Source organism: Heptranchias perlo, chromosome 16 (assembly GCF_035084215.1).
Source record: "Heptranchias perlo isolate sHepPer1 chromosome 16, sHepPer1.hap1, whole genome shotgun sequence".
Lineage (NCBI taxonomy): Eukaryota > Metazoa > Chordata > Chondrichthyes > Hexanchiformes > Hexanchidae > Heptranchias > Heptranchias perlo.
The window spans coordinates 40,313,628-40,337,696 of record NC_090340.1 but is presented as its reverse complement, the minus strand read 5'-3'; the positions used below and the strand labels follow the sequence as shown (position 1 = coordinate 40,337,696).

Below are 24,069 nucleotides of genomic sequence, written 5' to 3'. Positions count from 1 at the left end.
ACAAGTTTTAAAAAAACCTTTTCTTTGAGGTTGACTTCATATTAATGGATATCTTCTTTGTGGTTTTGTTGTAAGTATGTCCGTTTAAGAAAATTATTTTCCTATTAGCATTATTTGTATCACATAAGTGCAATTCCTTAATTTTATCACTATGAAAAGCACCTGTCTTAACTAGCCTTGGTTAGACAAAATATTAACTACTACAAGCTAGTATATGAACAAAACAGATTAATGTTTGAAACAGTGGAGACACAGGGACACATTTTCCTCTTCGTTATCCAGGTCTCAAAATTTTGCAGGTGGAATTCAGGCACAAGTTACTCACTTTTCCGCCCGTGAAAATGAATAGACGGAATATCGTTATGTAGCTTGCATCTAAATTTGTAATAAGTGCTTCCGTCCCATCAAGCTTTTCACGCCTGGATACTGAAGAGTAAAATCTGCTATTGTATAATGGTAAATCCAATCCTTTTAACTTTCACTGCTGCTGGTATTACTGTGTGGGTAAGGTGAGCTAAAATATAACTGCAGATGTTCAGTTGCTCTAACAGGAGTTTTATGTTCATGTTAACTCAACATTTACAAATTCTAGTTCTAATTTGTACACTTCACATTTTACATAATTCATTATATTTTGTATGGCTGTTGGAATAAAATTCACAACGCTCCAGAATAAGGCTGTACAATGGTGTTAACCTTAAGTATTCATCTGCAAATGCTGCCATCTTCTCCGTCTCAGAGACCAGTAATAGAAACATGTTTTAAACTAGATCTACAGTTGTATCTTGCATTGAATACTTAAGGTTAAAGTCATTGTAATATTCATTAAAACATGTATGCATATATATTATTGAATTTATTTTTAATTTTTCTCAGATACCTGGTATCCTTGCCATCCCACATGTTGAAAAGTGATCACGTACAGAAATTTTTCTGCACTGCTACACTCAATCATCCCACTCAACATTTGAGTAAGTAAACAGACTCAATTTTGTTTCCTGACCATTTGGGTTGGACTTATTTTTGAGAATGTGCACTCTCTCGTGAAGATATTGGGCAGATAATCTACTCCCAAGCTACTCTTGAGTGCTGGTTATAGGCTGTTGGCAGATGGTGCACAACAGCAGCTTAAAGACTGCCCTTTTTTTTCTTTCCTGTACGATGTAGCTAACATTAGGAACAAAGCTAAGTGGGGGGTTCAAACTCCTGTTGTGCCTGTTTTTGGACCAGATGTTAATGAAACAAATCCAATTGTATCTTGAGCATAGCTTGGCCTTTACTCGGTCTTGGTTGCAATAGGTTAGTTGTTTATATTGAAGCTGGACATTTATTCTGGTCCCAGATGTAATAAATGCACCAATACAGATACTTTGTCTGCTACAAAATAGAATTCCTGACAGAATTTCCAAATCAATTACTGAAATAAAGCTAACTCTGGATAAAGCAAAGGAGAAAACAATTTAACTATTAATGTAGAAGAGTTTTGCTTGCCTAAAATATAAGCAAGTGAACAAACATTTTTGGGAGAGGCAAAATTTGTTGCACTGTGTATAGGTTTCAACTAATGTCCGTGTGCTGTCGTGTGGGGTTTTGGTCCGTAATCAAATTTTGAAGAGGGTGGTCATGTGACACTAGACTGTCTAGAACTGGGAAATATCAAGCTGCCCGAATTGCCTTCCTTTAGACCAAAACAACATGTCCACTTTTGAACCCCCACAACATACTTCTGCAAAACAAAAGATCGGTTAATTTTGATAAGAAAACCCACGACCACAGATTCTCAGCTACTCAAAAAAAAAAAATTACCCAACTCAAAAACATCCATGGCGCAAGAGAGATAGCTCATTTGCACCTTTTCCTCACTGCTGCCCCTACCTGAGTTCATCTTGGATCTTCAATGTGTATAATTACTATATAAGCATGCACAATTACACCATCAATGTACTGTCCTGTAAATACTGTGTTGTGCCTTTTACAAATCAGTGCTGCCCTTAATTAACCCATGTCTGTCTAGATATTAATTTTATCCAGTATTTTGGCTTCTAGAAGCTTACGTTTACCAATATTAGGCTAATTGGTCTTTAGTTACTTGGATAATTGTTTTCTGACTTTTTGAACTGCAGTGTTACATTAGCAATCCTCCAGTCCTGTAGCATAACATACATATTTATGGATGTTTGAAAGATTGGGTTTAGAGCTGCTACTATTTCCTTTGAGATCCTTCAGCATGCCAACAGGCTTTTTCCAAATTGAGTTCCACTAACTTCTTCAGTACTTTTTCACCTCCTCCACTTGTACCCTTTTATTCCCATTACTGCACTCATTTAGTATCTCTACCCTTCTTCTTCCATAAGAAGATTTCCTTTTTTAATCTCCAACTGGTCCAACCCTTTCTGTAACATTTTTACTTTTTATGTGTTTACAAATCGTTAACTATTTTCCTTTTATGTTATCTGCCAGTCTGTCTTCATACTCTTAGCATTTCTAATCTTTTCTTGCTTCCTCTATATATCTTCTAAATTACAAGAAATGATCCGATTTCATCCCTCAGCCAATCCAAAAAAGTTGTAGCTCTATTATCTTATACTTTCAATTGTTATTTTTTTGGTAGCTGACCACTTTCCTCTCTTTAAATATCAATTTTAAAATAACTATTTGCTTTTTTATCATTCTTTGCCATTTTCTACTTGGGAGAATGTTTACAGCAGAAAGTCAAGTAGTGTGCATAATGTGGCTTAAACACAGGACAATAAGTGTTCAGTATTTATTTTATTACTAAATACACTTAGTTGATTGCAACCAAAAGGACATGTCCTTCCAGGTTTGTTTCTATAGATGTTGATTTAACCTTATGCTTGGATGGAAGGTTTGTTCAGTGTAGTTATTTTCAAATCATTAGCTATTTGTTACCTGTTCTAGATTTGTAAAGCTGAAATTTTGTTCAAAAATATATATGCTATTGTTAAAACAGAGAGTATATTTTGATACTTATTTTAGTTTGATGATTGGTTGCCTTCTCAAAGATTTCATCTTGCTCAGGTTCAACTTAAGTACTTCAAGTTTTGCTACATTAAATGTGCTATATAAATGCAAGTTGTTGTTATAGAACTACTAATGCCCAAAGACTGAAGTTTCTTTTTACACAGTTTGATTGTGTGGATCCGACAAGATGGCAGGCTAAAAGATTAACTAAGGTAGAATTCTATGACCTTGGGTACGAATGCTAGGAATTGGCCTCTGTCTATGTCAGCTTTACAGGGAATCACTTTTTGATTGCAGTCAGCTGTGTATTTGTAGTAACACACTGTTTTGGCCAGTGCATGTTTATTCTCCTGTACTTTAGCCATGTTGTTCACCAAAGCTATTGTCTATCTTTCTGCTGTAAGTATCTTTGTGAATAAATAAAAATATATGTCTGAAGAAGAAAACAAATAGAAAGTATTAACATCTTAGCTGGTAAGAGCATTTTCATCTGAACTTGATTTTTCAAAATAAGTTTTCCTCATCCTACCATTAGAGAAAGGACAATAAAGCCACAGAGAGCATGTAGCATAGATTCACCAGGATAATACCAGGGAGAGAAATTACAGTTCAGAGGAGTGACCTGAAGTACTGGAGCTGAGAAGGCCAAGAGGAAATTTAAGAGGTTTTTCAAGTTTTGAAGGGTTTTCATAGGGTAAATAGGAGAAGACTATTTTCTGTACTTGGGGAGTCAGTGATAGTGACAATTTTAAATGGATGACTGAGAGTGAAGAGAAATATTTATTTACACAGATAGTTATTAGAGCAAGGAATGTTTTGCCACATGGAGTAATTGAGTTCGAGATCATTGCATCTTTTAAGGAAAAAATGGATTAACATTTGAAGCAGAGGAAGATGCAGAGCTATGGGGAGAGGGTAGGGCAATGGGATTAGTTTTGGATTGCTCTACTAAAGAGCCTGCACAGACATGATCGGCCGAATGGCCTCTTGTTGTGCTGCATGTTTCTATAATGCTATGATCCCAATAATTTCCTGATTTGAATTGGCTTTTTTTCACATGATTTGTGATGAATAATCTCATTCAAAGATTGAGGACTGCTAAACCTGAGTGAGAAAACTGTATTTGTGAACTTCAAAATGTCAAATATTTAATGATCAAACAGAGTCTTGTTAATATCTAAATTTATTTATTACGGTATTTTTGGCAGAAGTGGTTTGCCACATTTATAGTGCATAGGTATATCCAACAAACGTAGGATATTATTCATTTTCCATCAGCTCTTTGGGTTTACACAATTCTCTCACTTGCTTGCAGCTGCATATTTCTCATCTAATTCACAATCAAAATTAAAAAATAAATGCAGAAATTAAAGCCTGCAAGGTCAGCAGTGGACCTTCACAAATAGAAATCCTGTATATGCCTGGCTAACTTTTTTTTTAAGTGTGCTTCATGAATGAAATAATATTACTTTACAAATTATTGTGTGAATGGGAGCAGATCAAACTGAAATTCTTCTTCTAATTTTTTTGACCTTTTAATCTTGGCCCAGAAATTCGGGCGCGCTCATTTTTGGTGGCACAGGGTTCCTGCCCTGCATTTGAAAGGTGAGGCCAGAGGCTCTCCAGGTATTGGGTCTCGGGCCTCATAATGGAGCCGATGCGGCATGGGAGCCCATCAGCAAAGAGTTGTACAATAAAGCAGGTTGGGGCAGGGATTAGGGGGTCTGGGCTCGCGGGATCGGGTTTGGGGGTTAGGAGAAGCGGGGGGTAGAGAGAGGAGGCCATGGGGGAGGGTTGGGGGTTAGGGCCAGGAACAAGGGAGATCAGGGTTTGGGAGCGGCAATGGGTGGCAGCGATCGGTTCCTTCAATGTGGGGTGTCCTGGCTCCACGTTCAGGTAAATTACTTATCTTGGTTGGCAGGTGTTCCCAAGGGCTGGTTTCCCTGAGTGTAGCCAGCGATGTTGCTGATTGCCTCAGGGCAAGTCAGTTTTGGAGAGGGGACCTCAAGCAGGTTTTAGGCCTTTTATTTGCATATGCAAAGGGCCTAAAGCCTGCTTCATGAGTGGGTAAAGGACGCCTTGTTTTTCCCTTTCCCAATATAGCAGGTAGCGCACTTCCAGACAAAATATTGGGGGGCTTAGTAGGCCAGTTAGTGTCTGAAAAATGGGCGATGCACAGCCGAATTTATAGGCCAATGTCTGCATATCAAGAACAATAACTTTTTTTTGCTTCCAGTGTATTATATGGAAAAATCCGTCAGGAGAAATTGCTTTCAGAGGTAATCAAATGTAGGAATAGGCTGGTTCTCCCAGTTCACAGAACATTGTCATCGGACCATGTATATTTTCCCTCAAAATCACATATTTAAAAGAAAGGGTAGCTGTGAGGCATTGTGGCATGGCATAATGGGATGTGTCTCAGAGGTTTGTGTTGTTCTCCATTTCAAAATTAGAATCTTCACACATTTTTGCTGGGCTGGGTTGCGGTTGGCTTGGCTTACACATAAAATGTGAAAGTATGAACTTTTTTTTAAAAAAGAAATTGTAACTTTAAAAATTTAGAATATTTATTATTCGGAATGTCTACTGTGAAATATATGTTTATGGTTATTATGATCGTGAAGCTCTGGATTCTAACTGTAGCAATTGAAGGTGCATGAGCTATAAAGAAAATTATTTGTAATGCTGTGGTATGTATTTTTCCTGTCCAGATGCCAACCCCATACCAATGATGCTACACAAAGCTAACACAAGCAATGGTGCAGCTGTAAGGTAGGCATAGCTTTGTGGATTGTTGGCTGATGCAGTGCTGTAATAATTAAATCTCAGTTCTGAATTCATTAAGGATGCCACATCTATATTGAAATAGCTCATTAAAAATGATTTTTTTGCCTTTAGTGAGATTTGAAAGGCTCACTATCGAATTGCCTTTTTCTTGTCAGTCTTGAAAAATCATAATTACTATGTGAATTAAATTTAGTGCTGTTACATTGATGGTAATTCAAATTTGAAGTTTAATTCTGACTTGCAGATCAAAAATTTGAATTTGAAAGATTATATATCTGTCTGTCTGCAATGTGTCCTTTTACAATCCAAATTTTGAGAATTAATTGAGCAGAGGAATTGTGCAGCTGAACCTGTATCCTCTCACCCTTGTGCATAATTTTTTTTTTGTTGCTATTTTCAGAAATTTTAACCATTAAATTACAGTTTGCATATTATTCCTAAGTAACAGTTTCTTGTATTGCAATAAATTGAATTTGTTTTTGCTCTGCACAACTGCAGTAAACCTACCTGATGCAAAGGATCACTTGAATCTTTAGTTACAGTGTATGTACAGAAATATAGGAAACAATTTATTAAAAGAAACTCCAGCAATAAATACTGAAAGTACTGCTTTTTGTTTGTATGTTAATACATAATTGTATGCTCATAGTTTAGTGCCTTGACTTGATTTTAGGTTGGTAATATAGTCTAAATAAGCACTCTGCTAGTTTGACCCAAAATGCTGCATTTTTAAACTTTTAAAAAAATACAAACTGCACACACTTATTAGCATGTAATCTGAGTCTGGAGGATAAAGTCATATTGGTTCCTTAAGCACTATCCTATTCACTAATATCATGAGAGGTGACCAGTAACCATGAATTATTTAAATTAATTATTTTCATTGAAAGCATTGAAAGTGCCGAGTGGATAATCCATCTCAGCCTCCTCCCGATATCCCCACCATCACGGAAGCCAGTCTTCGGCCAATTCGATTCACTCCACGTGATATCAAGAAACGGCTGAGTGCACTGGATACAGCAAAGGCTATGGGCCCCGACAACATCCCAGCTGTAGTGCTGAAGACTTGTGCTCCAGAACTAGCTGCGCCTCTCGCCAAGCTGTTCCAGTACAGCTACAACACTGGCATCCACCCGACAATGTGGAAAATTGCCCAGGTATGTCCTGTCCACAAAAAGCAGGACAAATCCAATCCGGCCAATTACCGCCCCATCAGTCTACTCTCAATCATCAGCAAAGTGATGGAAGGTGTCGTCGACAGTGCTATCAAGCAGCACTTACTCACCAATAACCTGCTCACCGATGCTCAGTTTGGGTTCCGCCAGGACCACTCGGCTCCAGACCTCATTACAGCCTTGGTCCAAACATGGACAAAAGAGCTGAATTCCAGAGGTGAGGTGAGAGTGACTGCCCTTGACATCAAGGCAGCATTTGACCGAGTGTGGCACCAAGGAGCCCTAGTAAAATTGAAGTCAATGGGAATCAGGGGGAAAACTCTCCAGTGGCTGGAGTCATACCTGGCACAAAGGAAGATGGTAGTGGTTGTTGGAGGCCAGTCATCTCAGCCCCAGGGCATTGCTGCAGGAGTTCCTCAGGGCAGTGTCCTTGGCCCAACCATCTTCAGCTGCTTCATCAATGACCTTCCCTCCATCATAAGGTCAGAAATGGGGATGTTCGCTGATGAATGCACAGTGTTCAGTTCCATTCGCAACCCCTCAGATAATGAAGCAGTCCGAGCCTGCATGCAGCAAGACCTGGACAACATCCAGGCTTGGGCTGATAAGTGGCAAGTAACATTCGCGCCAGATAAGTGCCAGGCAATGACCATCTCCAACAAGAGAGAGTCTAACCACCTCCCCTTGAAATTCAACGGCATTACCATCACCGAATCCCCCACCATCAACATCCTGGGGGTCACCATTGACCAGAAACTTAACTGGACCAGCCATATAAATACTGTGGCTACGAGAGCAGGTCAGAGGCTGGGTATTCTGCGGCGAGTGACTCACCTCCTGACTCCCCAAAGCCTTTCCACTATCTACAAGGCACAAGTCAGGAGTGTGATGGAATACTCTCCACTTGCCTGGATGAGTGCAGCTCCAACAACACTCAAGAAGCTCGACACCATCCAAGATAAAGCAGCCCGCTTGATTGGCACCCCATCCACCACCCTAAACATTCACTCCCTTCACCACCGGCGCACTGTGGCTGCAGTGTGCACCATCCACAGGATGCACTGCAGCAACTCGCCAAGGCTTCTTCGACAGCACCTCCCAAACCCGCGACCTCTACCACCTAGAAGGACAAGGGCAGCAGGCGCATGGGAACAACACCACCTGCACGTTCCCCTCCAAGTCACACACCATCCCGACTTGGAAATATATCGCCGTTCCTTCATTGTCGCTGGGTCAAAATCCTGGAACTCCCTTCCTAACAGCATTGTGGGAGAACCGTCACCACATGGACTGCAGCGGTTCAAGAAGGCGGCTCACCACCACCTTCTCGAGGGCAATTAGGGATGGGCAATAAATGCCGGCCTTGCCAGCGACGCCCACATCCCGTGAACGAAAAAAAAAAAAAAATTCTGTGTGTCAGTACCTGGAGTATTTTTTGTTTGTTTATAAAATGCACAATTTTACAGAGAAAACAAGCCTTAAACCCAGTTGTCATTTGCAAATCTTTTTACAAACCTTTAAAACCATGTACCATTTTACATTTGAAAATAGGCCTGGAACTCAAAGGCACATGACATGTAAACATTTTTAGAAAGGAAATGTTTTGTGGTACATGTTATCTGTGGAAAAACTGTAGTACCCACATAGTACTAGACTGTACTGTTGATGTTTCCTTTCAAAATGGCCAATTAGCAAACATTCATTCATTCAGAAACACAATGGAAATGCAACCATCTAACCAAAAATAGTTAACAAGAACAAATTAGTTGGTTTTAAAATGTACTGCTGTTTAAGTGAAATTTGCCAGCAGATTGATTTTATACTTGAACTATAAGGCACTACAGATTGGAATGCTGGGGGAATTTTATACTTTGATCAGAAGTTTTATGCACAAGAATTTTTTTTTAATGGATTTATATATATATTATGCATGCATATAAGCACTGGGGCTTTGTTTTTAAAAGAAAAAAAAATCACTTGTCATTCAGGGATTATATGTTACAAGGTGGCAGAATTACATAGAATCACTGTCAGCATTCATGCTTCAAATTCTAAAGGCTTCTTCGTGTGGCAATCAGAGAAGGGTGAAACTTGTAGGATTATTTTAAATGTGGTCATGTCTTTGCTATCTTAAAAATGTTTTTTTCCCCTCCACCCACCATCATCTTTTGAGTATATTTGCATTAAGGTGCAAACATTAACTATAAAGCCTCCAGATTTCAAATATAGTGGGATCTCCATGATCTGCCATTGTGCAGGGGACCTGCTGGTCAATAATGGCCAGTCTGGTTGATCAACAATCAACACCGCTGTGGGGAATTGAGGATCTTCCTCCCTCAAGCATTGGATTGATGAGTAGCTGGAGAGGATCAACTCAGTTCCGGTCTCCTATTGCCAGGCGTGTTATCTTAAAACTAAAGAAGCTTCACTTACTTTCTCTCTCCCCTTCCCAGGAGGATTGCCACTATTTGTTCCATTTAGACAATTGACAAACACAGGTCTGAACCCTTGCTCTGTGAACAGCAGGTATTGGGGAACACCTATTGAGCAATTTAGTAAGCAGTTTAATTCACCATAAAATGTGTGAGTACATTGCCATCATTCTTCTCACCACACTAAAAAGACACACCATACCCCAGTGAATATTGATTGTACCAGTCGGAGGTGTGAAACACCAGCAACAACTGGTTGCCTATTTGTAACGTTATATAAACATGTGCTTGTATACCCAACCAATGCATTCAGCAGCTATTCTCTCAAGCCTTAGAGTTTCCTCATTAGTTGCTTGATGAACATCTACCTTTCTGAGTAGTTGAGGGATTTATGCAGGACAGCTTGCAAAGTGCATGTTGCAGTTCAGTGCTGTGCATAAGGCTTTCTCATCACCCGCTGCTTAATCTGTGTCCTCATGCAATGGAATTTGGCAAAGAGACATAACAAATGTGAGGCTGACTCCACCTTCAATATGCTGAATGACAGGCAGGTGTAGAAATCCGACCCCTCTTTCTCTCCCTCTATGCAGTTTTCCTCTTGTTACAAATTGTAAACAATTTTACAACACCAAGTTATAGTCCAACAATTTTATTTTTAATCCCACAAGCTTTCGGGGGCTTCCCCCTTCCTCAGGCGGTGTGGAAATGACATTTTCGAATCCTTCGCATTTTAAGATCACAGAACAATGCTTGGTGATTACTGCCCGTTGCCAAGGCAATCACAGTGAGCAGACAGAAAGGTGTCACCTAAAAAGGCCCCCGAATATACAAACCCCCTAAAAAAAAGAGAGAGAGAGAGAGAGAGAGAGAGATAAGAAAGACAGTCAATGACCCGTTATATTAAAAACAGATAACATTTGTTCGCTGGTGGGGTTACGTGTAGTGTGACATGAACCCAAGATCCCGGTTGAGGCCGTCCTCATGGGTGCGGAACTTGGCTATCAATTTCTGCTCGACGATTTTGCGTTGTCGTGTGTCTCGAAGGCCGCCTTGGAGTATGCTTACCCGAAGGTCGGTGGCTGAATGTCCATAACTGCTGAAGTGTTCCCCGACAGAGAGAGAACCCTCCTGTTTGGCGATTGTTGCGCGGAACAATCGCCAAACAGGAGGGTTCTCTCCCTGTCGGGGAACACTTCAGCAGTCATGGACATTCAGCCACCGACCTTCGGGTAAGCATACTCCAAGGCGGCCTTCGAGACACACGACAACGCAAAATCGTCGAGCAGAAATTGATAGCCAAGTTCCGCACTCATGAGGACGGCCTCAACCGGGATCTTGGGTTCATGTCACACTACACGTAACCCCACCAGCGAACAAATGTTATCTGTTTTTAATATAACGGGTCATTGACTGTCTTCCTTATCTCTCTCTCTCTCTTTTTGGGGGTTTGTATATTTGGTGGCCTTTTTTGGTGACACCTTTCTGTCTGCTCACTGTGATTGCCTTGGCAACGGGCAGTAATCACCAAGCATTGTTCTGTGATCTTAAAATGCGAAGGATTCGAAAATGTCATTTCCACACCGCCTGAGGAAGGGGGAAGCCCCCGAAAGCTTGTGGGATTAAAAATAAAATTGTTGGACTATAACTTGGTGGTGTAAAATTGTTTACAATTGTCAACCCCAGTCCATCACCGGCATCTCCACATCATTGTTACAAATTCACCTTGAAGTAGGAATCCAGTTCATGGAGTCTATTCTTAAATATTTCTTCTCTATCATTTGAATTCCATGTTCTCTACCCCAGAACAGGGTTTAAATATGATATAATTCCTCTCAGAACTACAAAAAATTCAGCTCTCGAAAGGAACAGATTGCTAAATAACAGTTTTATGGCTTCAGTAGTTGCCATTAGATCTTCTATTTTGAAGGTTTAAAATGCCAAACAAAAACAATTCATATTATAATTTTAAGGATCTGTTCACAATCAAAAATTGTATGGTCTTGCTTCAAATTGAGGTTTTTGCAACAGAAGCATAGTATTTTGTTTGGCACTAAGATAAGGATATTCTTAAACACTATCTGAAGTTTTACATAAAATTTCCATCTTATGGAATTATGGTTCTAAAATTCTTTTACCCTCTCATTCCACTTAATTCAAATGCAGATTTTGTGCAAGGTATGTTTTGTTTCCTAAGGACTTTGACTAACTGCTTTAATAAGTGAAGATTTATATAAACCCAGTTCTTTCATTGGGTTGAAAAAAAAGTTTTGTGTAACCTTCACCCCCCACCCCAACCCCCACCCAGGAAAAACATAAACAGATAATGTATTGTTTAATGGATTCTGGAATGAATGTTTATATTCTGAACTGGTACATGGACAAACACCAAATATCATGAAAGCAGACTCTGCTATTGCCTTTGGCCTGAGCTGACCTTCCGAACCAATTTCCTCTCCATCACCAAGACCACCTACTTCCACCTCCATAACATCATCCATCTCTGCGCTTGCCTCAGCTTATCTGCTACTGAAACCCTCATCCATGCCTTTGTTACCTCTAGACTCAACTATTCCAATGCTCTCCTGACCGGCCTCCCACATTGGACGAGCTCCGTAAACTTGAGCTCGCCCAAAACTGTTTGCTATATCCTAACTCGTACCAAGTCCTGTTCACCCATCACCCCTGTGCTCACTGACTTCTATCGGCTACCAGTCCGGCAGTGCCTCGATTTTAAAATTTTCATCATTGTTTTCACATCCCTGCATGGCCTTGCCCCTCCCCAGCTCTGTAACCTCCTCCAGCCCTACAACTCTCCAAGATCTCTGTGCTTCTCCAATTCTGGCCTCATGCGCATCCCTGATTTTCTTCACTCCACCATTGGTGGCCATACCTTCAGCTGCCTAGTCCCTAAGATGTGGAATTCCCTCCCTAAACCTCTCTGCCTCTGTATCTCTCTCTCTCATCCTTTAAGACGCTCCTTAAAACCTATCTCTTTGACCAAGCTTTTGATCACCTGTTCTAATACCTCCCTATGTGGCTCAGTGTCAAATTTTGTTTGATGATCGCTCCTGTGAAGCACCTTGGGATATTTTACTATGTTAAAAGAGCTATATATATTCATCATGTTGTTAATCAGCTTTGTGTGTGAATGTATTTTGATTTCTTATTGCCCCACCTAAGCTCATTTCATTTTATCTCCTTTTTAATAAGATATTCAGGGTAAGGTAGAGGTAGGACACTTTGACCTGCTTATGACCACGAGTTGTCTGGACAGTTACATTGGACATACCACCATGAGGTCCTGTTATAGCCATGTGTATGCTTTGTGTTTTATGGAAGAGAAACTTTCTGAATCCAATTTTAATTTTTTTTTTGCAGGCCAATATGTGGTGTAACCAGCATCCAGTGTTCTCATAACGCACTACAGCCATCAGTTCCTGTTTCTTCGTGCTCGCATTCAGTCAGCGGAAGCTCTGCATCAGTCACTTGGCCACAGGCTGAGACCTTGAGTCCTCAGAATCCAGAACAAATTGGTATTCTAGACTGGCTTAAAAAGTTACGATTGCACAAGTACTATCCAGTTTTTAAGCAACTCACAATGAATAAGGTATGTTTCACACTCGGTTACAGCTGAAACAGATGATTGTTTTGTAAGAGAAAAATATTTAATTCCCCAAATCTTGTGTTTTTTTTAATCTTGTGTATGTATATGGGAAGCTATTATGAAAAGGTTGGCATTACATTTTGCTGTGTTCATCACTGATTAATGCAGAACAGTATCTGGACTGTTAAATCATGCAAACTGTACTATACAGTGTTACCCGGACCAAAATGCAATGAGCGAGAATTTGTACATTTTTTTTGTGGAGGCAGTTATAGTCTCAAAATTCTAGATCTGTTAAGTGAATGCGTGCTAAGAGAATCAGCAACCTTGGGGGCTCTAAGTAGCTTTTTGTATAGTGTTTTCCTCTCTTGACAGGCATACTGTGTGCTATAATTTGCTTGTCTATTTCAACAGAGGTTTCTGAGTCAGGTCTCCTGTAACTTGTGCTGAGTACCATGAGAGATTGATTTAGGTTTTATCTGTTTTGCATGTTCAGTGTCAGGTCCCTACAGCAACTGTTCAGCAAAGGATTTCGGTTTTCTTTTGTGTGTAGAGAAGCTGACAAGTGAAGACTGAGAATATCAGTGCCATATCTGTTACTAAAGGTAATAATTTAACCACCTTCACTGCTGCAGTCAACAGTAAATAAGGAGGAATAGGAGCATCGAAGCAAAGTAGTGCTATGTAGCCAACAGTCTCTGAGTAGACCAATTAGTAAAAGTTCTTGAAGTTGCTGGAAAGTTAGTAAAATGCTTGATGAAAGTACAGGATTGCAAATCTTCATTGCCAGCATTGTTTTAAATTTAACAATGAGTTGGTAACATGACTAAAGATAACAGCAAATAAACGTATCTATAGTCTGGTATCTCTGGCGTGAACATCCCCAGTATTGACAGCAGATCGCTGCAATAAGTGTTTCTGGGTCCCTGTGAGCACTTGAGTATTGTGAGTTAACTCATGGTCAAAAGCTCACAGAAGATGCTTCTATAATGGAAGGCTCAGTAGATGAATACAGCACCATGATTAGAGCTGGAGCTAAAAGGAGAGTGAGGCAAAAAACTATATTATCCTTGGACCAGACGTTCTGAGAGGAAACAAGTTCTTGTGTATCTTCAGATGAATGTGACTTAGTATCATAGTAGTTACAGCACAGGAGGAGGCCATTCGGCTCATCGTGCCTGTGCTGGCTCTTTGAAAGAGCTATCCAATTAGTCCCATTCCCCAGCTCTTTCCTCATAGCCCTGTAAATTTTTCCCCTTCAAGTATTTATCCAATTCCCTTTTGAAAGTTACTACTGAATCTGCTTCCACCACCCTTTCAAGCAGTGCATTCCAGATCATTACAACTCACTGTGTTTAACAAAAAATGATTCCTCATGTCACCTCTTGCTCTTTTGCTGATCACCTTAAATCTGTGTCCTCTGGTTACCAACTCTTCTGCCACTGGAAACAGTTTCTTCTTATTTACACTGTCAAAACCCTTCATGATTTTGAACATGTCTATCAAATCTCCCCTTAACCATCTTTGTTCTATGGAGAACAACCCCAACTTCTCCAGTCTCTCCACATAGCTGAAGTTCCTCATCCCTGGCACCATTCTAGTAAATTTGTTCTGCACCCTCTCTAAGGCCCTGACATCCTTCCTATAGTGTGGCGCCCAGAATTGAACGCAATACTCCAGCTGAGGCCTAACCAGTGGTTTATAAAGGTTTAGCCTAATTTCCTTGATTGTGTACTCTATGCCTCTATTAATAAAGCCCAGGATCTCATTTGCTTTTTAACAGCCTTCTCAACTTGTCCTGCCACCTTCAAAGATTTGTGTATGTGCACTCCCAGGTCTCTCTGTTCCTGCACCCCCTTTTAAAATTGTCCCATTAATTTATATTGCCTCTCCTCATTCTTCCTACCAAAATTATTCACTTTACGCTTCTTGGCGTTAAATTTCATCAGCCATGTGTCTGCCCTTTTCACCAGTCTGTCTGTGTCTTCCTGAAGTCTATTACTATCCTCTACATTGTTCACTACGTTTCCGAGTTTTGTGTCATCTGCAGACTTTGAAATTATACCCTCTATGCCCAAGTCCAGGTCATGAATATATATCAAAAAGAGCAGTAGTCCTAATACTGACCCTGGGGAACACCACTGTATACTTCCCTCCAGTCTGAAAAACAACCGCTCATCACTACTCTTTGCTTTCTGTCCCCTAGCCAATTTTGAATCCACGCTGCCACTGTCCCTGTAACCCCATTTTGCTAACAAGTTTATTATGTGGTACTTTATCAAATGCCTTTTGAATGTCCATATACACATCAACCGCACTACCCTCATCAACCCTCTCCGTTACTTCATCAAAGAACTCAATCAAGATGGTCAAACGTGATTTTCCTTCAACAAATTTGTGCTTTTATTCATTTATTAGCCCATACTTTTCCAAATGCCAATTAATTTTGTCCCGGACTATTGTCTCTAAAAGTTTCCCCTCCACCGACGTTATGCTGACTGGCCTGTATTTGCTGGGTTTATCCCATTCCCCTTTTTTGAACAGGAGTGTAACATTTGCAATCCTCCAGTCTTCCAGCACCATTCTCATACCAAAGGAGGATTGGAAGATTGTGGCCAGAGCCTCTGTAATTTCCACCCTTACTTGGAGTGAAAAGGACAGTTCTTTTTTGTTTCCAGAAAATTATGAGCCTCTAGCAGCTCTGATTTTGTGCCCAAAAATTTAACTATGCCATACTTTACTACATGCAGAATAGGGATGAACAAAACACTGAACTTCCCTTCCCTGTCCAGGGAATAATTACTTCTTATTCATTTTATCTTCTTTGTCCCTTACAATAGGAGAAAATCAAGTGATGGTATTTCTTAAGAACTTTTCTTCTTGTAACCCCATGAAGTTACATTATCCTCACCTGTTCTATGCTGTTTAAGAGCAGCAGAACAAGACCAAACTTTTTTCAAGTGAAAAATAATTTCCTTTCTCTTCCCCTTCATCTTCTCCCTCATTTTCCTCATCCTCTTCTCATCCTCATCCAGATGGTAGTCGCAACTTGTTTGGCTTGCTGTTATCTTAACTTAAGTCAATGCCAAACAAATTAGGCCATTTTAGGTTAAACTGCAACACCAGAGCATTTAATTGCACTTTATCTCCAAGTGTGAGTTGAATCTAATCTTGGATTTGGCCTAAGTTTGCACCACCCCGTAAGTACTATACATATTTTAAAGACGCTTCTCCAGTAACTTTTATCATCAATATATTATGCTCCAATGAGGCATAAATTAGGGTGTGGAATTTATCCGTGTCTCATCAAAGGGTCATTTTCATAGGCTCAAATGTTGCCAAGTGTTTCATGAAGCCTGGGTGGTTTTACTGATGTATCATCTCCATGAATTGCGCTTTTGGAACTGGGGCCGTTTTTAAAAAATGATTATACACTCTCGACGGCTGAACAAAATTATCCAGTGCATAGTTGAGCCATACAGACTAGAAACATCCCAGAGTCCCAAACTCCTAGTCTGTGCTGAGTTATCTGATCTGGAAGCAGTAGGGAGGCTACAATTGGTCTCGGTGAATTTGAATTCGGAAAAGAAAACTGAGCAGCATTCCGGATCTTAATTGTTATCCCGTTATCTCTGATGGAAGTCCATGTGTGTGGACAGGATCAGGGTTAAGATTTATTTTCTAAGGGAGGGTATCTGTGTAAAGTTAATGCTTTCAAGAAAAGAGGATGGAAAATTTGTGGAGAGAAGAAAGTGATGACTGTTCAGAATATGAGACAAGCAAGCAGAGGAAGTTATAATAAGACACCACTCTAGCAAAGTGAACAGGACCTGGAACATAGGAAGGAACATAAGAACATAAGAAGTAGGAGCAGGAGTAGGCCAATCGGCCCTTCGAGCCTGCTCCGCCATTTAATAAGATCATGGCTGATCTGATCCTAATCTCAAATCTAAATTCATGTCCAATTTCCTGCCTGCTCCCCGTAACCCCTAATTCCCTTTTCTTCTAGGAAACTGTCTATTTCTGTTTTAAATTTATTCAATGATGTAGCTTCCACAGCTTCCTGGGGCAGCAAATTCCACAGACCCACCACCCTCTGAGTGAAGAAGTTTCCCCTCATCTCAGTTTTGAAGGAGCAGCCCCTTATTCTAAGATTATGTCCCCTAGTTCTAGTTTCACCCATCCTTGGGAACATCCTCACCGCATCCACCCGATCAAGCCCCTTCACAATCTTATATCTTTCAATAAGATCGCCTCTCATTCTTCTGAACTCCAATGAGTAGAGTCCCAATCTAGGACAGGAGGAGGCCATTTAGCCCATCGATCCTGTTGTGCCATTCCACGAAATCATGGCTGATCTGTGACCTAACTCCATTTTCCCGCCGTAGCTCCATATCCCTTAATACCTTTGGTTAACAAAAATCGATCAATTTCCAATTTTAGAATTAATAATTGAGCTAGCATGAACTGGCTTTTGCAGAAGAGAGTTCCAAACTTCTGCCACCCTTTGCATGTAGAAGTGCTTCCTAACTTCACTCTGGAAAGTCTTGACTCTAATGTTTAGGCTATGTCCCCTAGTCGTAGACTCCATAACCAGGGGAAATAATTAAGATCCCCTTAATATCTTGAAAATTTCGATCAAATCACCCCTTAATCGTCTAAATTCCAGGGAAGACAACCCTAGTTTGTTTAATCTCTCCTTGTAATTTAACCCTTGGAGTCCAGGTATCATTCTAGTAAATCTATGCTGCACTCTCTTGAAGGCGAATATATCCTTCCTAAGGTGCAGTGCCCAGAACTGAACACATTACTCCTGGTGTGGTCTAACCAGGGCTTTGTATAGCTGTAGCATAACTTCTACCCCCTTGTATTTTAGTCCTGTAGATATAAAGGCCGGCATTCCATTAGCCTTTTAGATTCTTTTCTGTGCCTGTCCATGACATTTTAATGATTTATGTACATGGACCCCTAAGTCTCTTTGGACCTCCACTATTTCAAGCTTTTCACGATCTGGAAAGAACTCGGATCTAACCTTTTTAGGTCCAAAGTGGATGACCTCACACTTGCCTACTTTGTAATCCATTTTGCCACAGATTTGCCCGTTCACTTAATCTATTAATATCTCTCTTTAATTTTATGCTTTTATCTACACTGCTTACAGTGCTGCCTATCTTTGTCATCAGTAGAGTTGGTTATGTGGCTCTCTATGTCATCATTTTAAGTCGTTAATAAATACAGAGAATAGTTGAGGCCCAACACAGATCCCTGTGGGATACCACTAGTCACATCCTGCCAATTTGAGTACCTGCCCGTTATCCCTACTCTCTGTCTCCTGCTGCTCAGCCAATTTACTAACCAGGTTATTAATTTGCCCTCAATTCCATGAGCTTCAACTTTAGCTAACAGTCTCTTATGAGGGACTTTGTTGAATGCCTTCTGGAAGTCCATATAAACAACATCCATAGACATTCCCCTGTCCAATACAATAGTCGCCTCTTTTAAAAAAAAATTCAATCAGGTTTGTCAGGCATGAACTATTTACATATTTATGCTGGGTGTCTGATCAGCAGAAAATTTTCAAGGTGTTCAGTCACTCTACCCTTAATTATAAGACTCTAGTAATTTCCTGACAACAGATGTTATGCTAACTGGTCTATAATTTTCTGGTTTCCCTCTCTCACCTTTCTTAAATAGCAGAGTGATATGTGCAATTTTCCAATCTAAAGGAACAGTTCCTGAATTGAGAGAACTTTGGAAGATTATAGTTAGGGCATCTGCAATGTTCTCACCTACTTCCTTTAAAACCCTAGGATGGAAACCATCTGGCTCTGGGGATTTGTCATTCTTTAGTGCCATTATTTTCTTCATTACTGTTAATTTGCTTACGTTAATTATGGTGAGTCCCCATCCCTGATTCAAAATTAGTTTCCTTGGGGTATCCGGCATGTTATCTTCTTCCTCTACTGTAAATACTGATGCACAGTAATTAATATGTCTGCCATTTCCTTAGTTTCATTTACAACATCACTGTTATCAGCTTTTAAGGGGTCAACATTGCTGTTGACTACCCTCTTTTTCCTAATATAATTGTAAAATTTTTGTGTTGATTTTGATATTCTTTGCAAGTTTCTTTTCATACTCCCTTTTTGTAGCTCTTGCTATCTGTTTTGCCACCCTTTACTGTTCTTTGTATCTCTCCCAGTCGCTAGGACCTATGCTATTTTTTGCATTTTTGTATGCTTTCTCTTTTAGTTTTATGTTGTCCCTTACATCTTTTGTCGTCCATGGCTCTTTTTTTTAGCAAGTAGAGCTCTTGCCTCTTGGGGTTATAAACCGGTTCTATATCACCCTGTACCCAACCCTGTTCAGGTGGAGCCCGCCCCAGTGGTACAGTTTCTTCCTGTCCCAGTACTGGTGCCAGTGTCCCATGAAATGGACCCATTTGATACACTGAAAATTTGGTAGCACCACAAATCTAATTGAATGCTTTTTTTCTTTAAAGTCCCATGCACTGCTCAGCATTGAAAACTTTGAAGTCCCAGTGAGGAAGTACATGGTTACTGATGGTGGCAAAAGAAGTTTTGGAATAGTACAAGGAAACCTACCACTACTGATAGAGATTCAGATGAGGATTTTTTTTCAACTGAGAACAGGAATTAGACAAAATCAAAGAAGGAAAGCTTCTACTGTGAGACTGAGGATGAGAAGCAAAATCTCAAAATTAACACTGTAGATAACAGCTACTCTAACTGTCCTGTTGAGATAGACGATTAGAGAATATAACAAACCTGGCAGACCATGTACAGTATAAAACTGTAAATTGTTTTTCTTTAATACAATTATGAAATTACTGTACCACTTTAGTTTTTGTGCAATACTATGAATTTATCAATTGATTTGTTTTAGGGTATTACTGTACCCAGATTTCAATAAAAAAAAATACTGACCCTATGCAAATGGATTGCTGTCTCAGCAGTCCTTTGATTTTTTTTTAAACAGTATGTACTTAACAATTAGCTTTTTCCAATCCATCTGGATTAATGTCTGTACTTAGTGTGAATATTTAACTAAATTTACTGTAGAAATTTACATTAAATGTACACAGAAAAACTCAGCTGCTGATTTACAGTACTTAACAAACTTTACTGTTGGACTTTGTGGTGATATGAGAAACTCAAACAATTTACTATAGAAATTTACAGTACAGTAATTCAACAGAAAAACTCAAAGCTTTTTCTAATGAAGCGATTATGCCGCATCATTGCTTGATGCTCGTGGGTGCAGCTACATCTTGCTGTTGCGCATAGCGCAATGGTGTGTCAGATGCAGCAGTTCCACTGGTATGGGACACCTCTTCCTTAGAATCTTCATCCTTGGGGGTTTCTGCATCACATTTGGCTGTATCTTGGACTTCAACCATAATATCTTTATTTGAAAGTAGCTGGTTTTGCAGGTGGATCTCCGATGCAAGCCACTTCCACCTAGCAGACCAGGGCAGCTGTTTGTATAGGTGAACAAAGGCAACTGTGCTGTCAAATGCCATCTTATACACATGTCTCTGCCAGGCAAAAGCTGGCAGTGTCAATTTTGCTAGCAGAGATCTCAGCTTGGACAATGAACAACAACTGTTTCCAAGACTTACCAAGAGTGACTAGAGGAACAGTGTTCCATGTCAGTGCCACTCAGCAGATGGCCTTGTTTCCCTATGAGACTTGCTTTCTCTTCCATCTTTTATAAAGAGGGATGACAGCAATTTGCATTTGTATTGCATCAAGATTCTCCAGAATATCCTAGTCCTTAGGCTGCAGAACCATTCATGTTGGGGAAGAGGAAGAAGATCTTGTTGATGTTCCTGCTATAAGGATGGCCATCATGGGTTGTTTCTGCTATTGTAATTGATGTCTCACATTTGGTACAAATTCAGAATTAAACTGTTGTTTGAATGACTTGATATTCATTAAGGTGTTAGACCGAGTCTTGTAGTGAACCAGAGGATTAGGATTCCTGATAACTATTCTGGACAGCTCAAAGCTAACGGGTAGGGTCAATTAGAGATAAAAAAGGAAATCTTATTCATGGAGGCTAAAGGAACAGCAGCGATACTAAATAGATACTTTGCCTCAATTTTCACAGAAGAGTATGATAGTGATACAAGAGGTGGAGCAATTAGATAAGGAAATACTCTTTATATTTAAAAAAAAACTTGTGGAACTCAAAGTGGGAAACGACACTGGGCCTTGATGGCATGCATGCTAGAATGCTGAGGAAATAGCAGAGGCTCTGGCCACAATTATTAAAACATCTATGGATATGGAAGTAGTGCTGGAGGATTGGAGAGTTGCAAATATAACATATCTGCTCAAGAAAGAAGAATTGGATAAACTAGGTAACTAGTCAGATTCACACTAGTAGTGGGCGAGCTTCTAGAGGTCGTAATACAGGATAGAATTAATACCAACTGAGAAAGACTTGGGACAAGGATAATGAACACAGATTTGTAAAAGACAAGTCAAGTCTGACATTGAATACAGTTCTTTGAGCAAATAATGCAGTATATCAAGAAAGAAAATGTAGTAGATGTACATATTGACTTTCAAAAGTTGTTGGGAAAGGTGCCATATAGGAGGCTTGTTGATGAAATTAAGGCATTAAAATTGGTTAACCCTTGAAAATGGGCGTAGGCATCACATTGAGCAAATAATCTGTGCTCGATCCACCCGCCACCAGAGAACGTACCTCGTGCGTGCGAAAGAAACAGGCCTTAACCCGACGATTCCACGACAGTCACACTTTCCACCAGCAGGGGGAATCTGAATCTCAAAGGCAGGCTGTGCGGTATCTCTGACAGGGAGCCTGCATCTCTTAAAGGTACGGTACCTGTTATTTGCTAAAAATAAGATACGGATCTGCAAGGAATCTGAACAGAGATCAGACATCGCACATTGTAAGACACAGATGCAGGTCCTGTCCCAATGTTTACAAACTGTTGAGTTATGTTACAGTATTGAATAAAGGTTGCGCACCACTAAATCCCACATCCTCCAATCTGCATGCCAGACCTCACCAATCTGCTGGTTCGAGTTGGTACCAGGCCTGCGAGAGTGTGTGCACCAAGGTTCTCTGTTGATGCACTAGAGGCCTTGGTGCAAGAGGTGGACAGAAGGAGGGGCATTCTATATTGACAGGGGAGCGGGGGGAGGGGGCAAGAGGCCCTCCAGACATACGCCCAAAAGGCGTTGGGAGGAGTAGGGGATGCAGTCACTGCCAGGCGCATGGCACCACGATCATGGATGCACTGCAGGAAGAAGTTCAATGCTTTGACACAAGTGGTCAAGGTGAGTGAGGTCAACTGTCAAGTGGCAATTCCTACCAACTGCAGCACTAGCTGCATCCACAGCTCCACGCAGTACACCCCCATCACCCACCTACCAACAAACTCTTTCAATCAGTACTCAACTCTTCCAATCAGATGCTTCCTCTCACCCTCACACATTACCACTGTTGCAAGCCACACCCCCACAACTCAGAGGCCACACACACTGGCAGCTATTCAACTATGACAGGCACATCACCCAGACACATGTCCTGCTTTCTTGCAGGAGAAGGTGGCACATAACAGAAGGCAGCAAGTGGCAGTGTCATTTAGCCCTCGAGTCTGTTCTGCCATTCAATGAAATCATGGTTGATCTGTTACCTAGCTCCATATACCCACCTTAGCCCCAAATCCCTTAATACACTTGGTTCACAGAAATCTATCAATCTCAGATTTAAAGTTCACAATTGAGCTAGCATCAACTGCCGTTTGCAGAAGAGCATTCCAAACTTCTCCCACCCTTTGCATGTCGAAGCGTTTCCTAACTTCATTCCTGCACGTCCTGGCACTAAATGTTAGACTATGTCCCCTCGTCCTAGTATTCAAGTATAGGAGACCTCCAAAAACAGTTAAAATGCATCAGCAGTCAGAAGCAATAATCCAGCAACTAACCTGTAAATCCTGCATGGTCCCTTTAAATAGCGCTGGTGTGGGGGGTCCTCCAGGCATTGTAAGACATGTTTGGATGGTCATGGTTAAGACAGTGCATTGAATGGAGCGTTAAATGCCAAAATAGTGTCTATCACTTTAAGTTAGCATTGCACATTGGTCAAGCGCATATTCTCCCTACTTTACATGATGCCAGCGTTCGTTATCTGCGCATGCGCTAAACCCTTTACCAAGATGGCGCACGTCACGCCAGAAGCGTGCTTGTGCATCCATGGTGCCATCTTGGATACTCGGGAGGCCGCGTAGCACCGAAACAACAACGGGCACTACACGGCCCAATTTAGAGCCCATGGTATTAAAGGTAATGTGGCTGCATGGATGGAAAGTTGTTTCAAGTACAGGAAACATAATTATTGATGGATTTTTTTCGACCGGAAAGATGCAAACAGTGGTGTCCCCCAGGGGTCGTTGGTAGGACCATTGCTCTTTTCAATGTACATATGATGACACAAAAATAGGGAGTGTGGTTAACTGAAAAAGAGTGTAAGCCACTTTACAAGGGAGATATAGGTGCTGGATTGGGCAGGTAGATGTCAAATAATATTTAATGCAGAAAAACATGAGAAGGTGAATTTTGGAAGGAAGAATGTGAGGAAATATACACTAACTTTTAAAACTTTAAAAGAGTAGAAAAGCAGAGCGACCTGGGGATCATCACACTCAAATCTTTAAAAGTGAGAGAACATGTGGTATTTAAAAAGATGTGTATTGCGTCCTAGGTTTTATAAATAGGAGCATTGTTGTACAAAAGTGAAGAGGCAATGCTCAACCTATACAAATCATTGGTTAGACCACATTTAGAATGTTGTGCCCTGTTTCAGGTGCCCTACTTTAGAAAGGACTTCAAGGCCATGAAGAAGATACAGGAACAATTTGCTTATGATGTTGGGGATGAAAGGCTTTAGTTATTTGAAGAGAATAAAAAAAACTCAGCCTCTTCACTGAAACAGAGAAGATTAAGAGGAGATCTCATAAAGGTGCACAGAAGTGAGTGTTTTTGATGAGTTACAAAATTTAAAATCATCAAAAGAATAAAGGGAAAGCATA

At 40.4% G+C, this 24,069-nt stretch overlaps 1 protein-coding gene across 2 annotated transcripts in view; it reads left to right on the top strand.

Moving 5' to 3' along the window:
* Positions 1-24,069, top strand: part of zcchc14 (zinc finger, CCHC domain containing 14) — a 128,973-nt gene that overhangs the window by 60,781 nt on the left and 44,123 nt on the right. For both annotated transcript variants that reach the window (XM_067998000.1, XM_067997999.1), the window contains exons 6-8: positions 877-971; positions 5,694-5,754; positions 12,755-12,983. In XM_067998000.1, the coding sequence (XP_067854101.1) occupies positions 877-971; positions 5,694-5,754; positions 12,755-12,983 (385 nt within the window). The remainder of the gene's footprint in view (positions 1-876; positions 972-5,693; positions 5,755-12,754; positions 12,984-24,069) is intronic.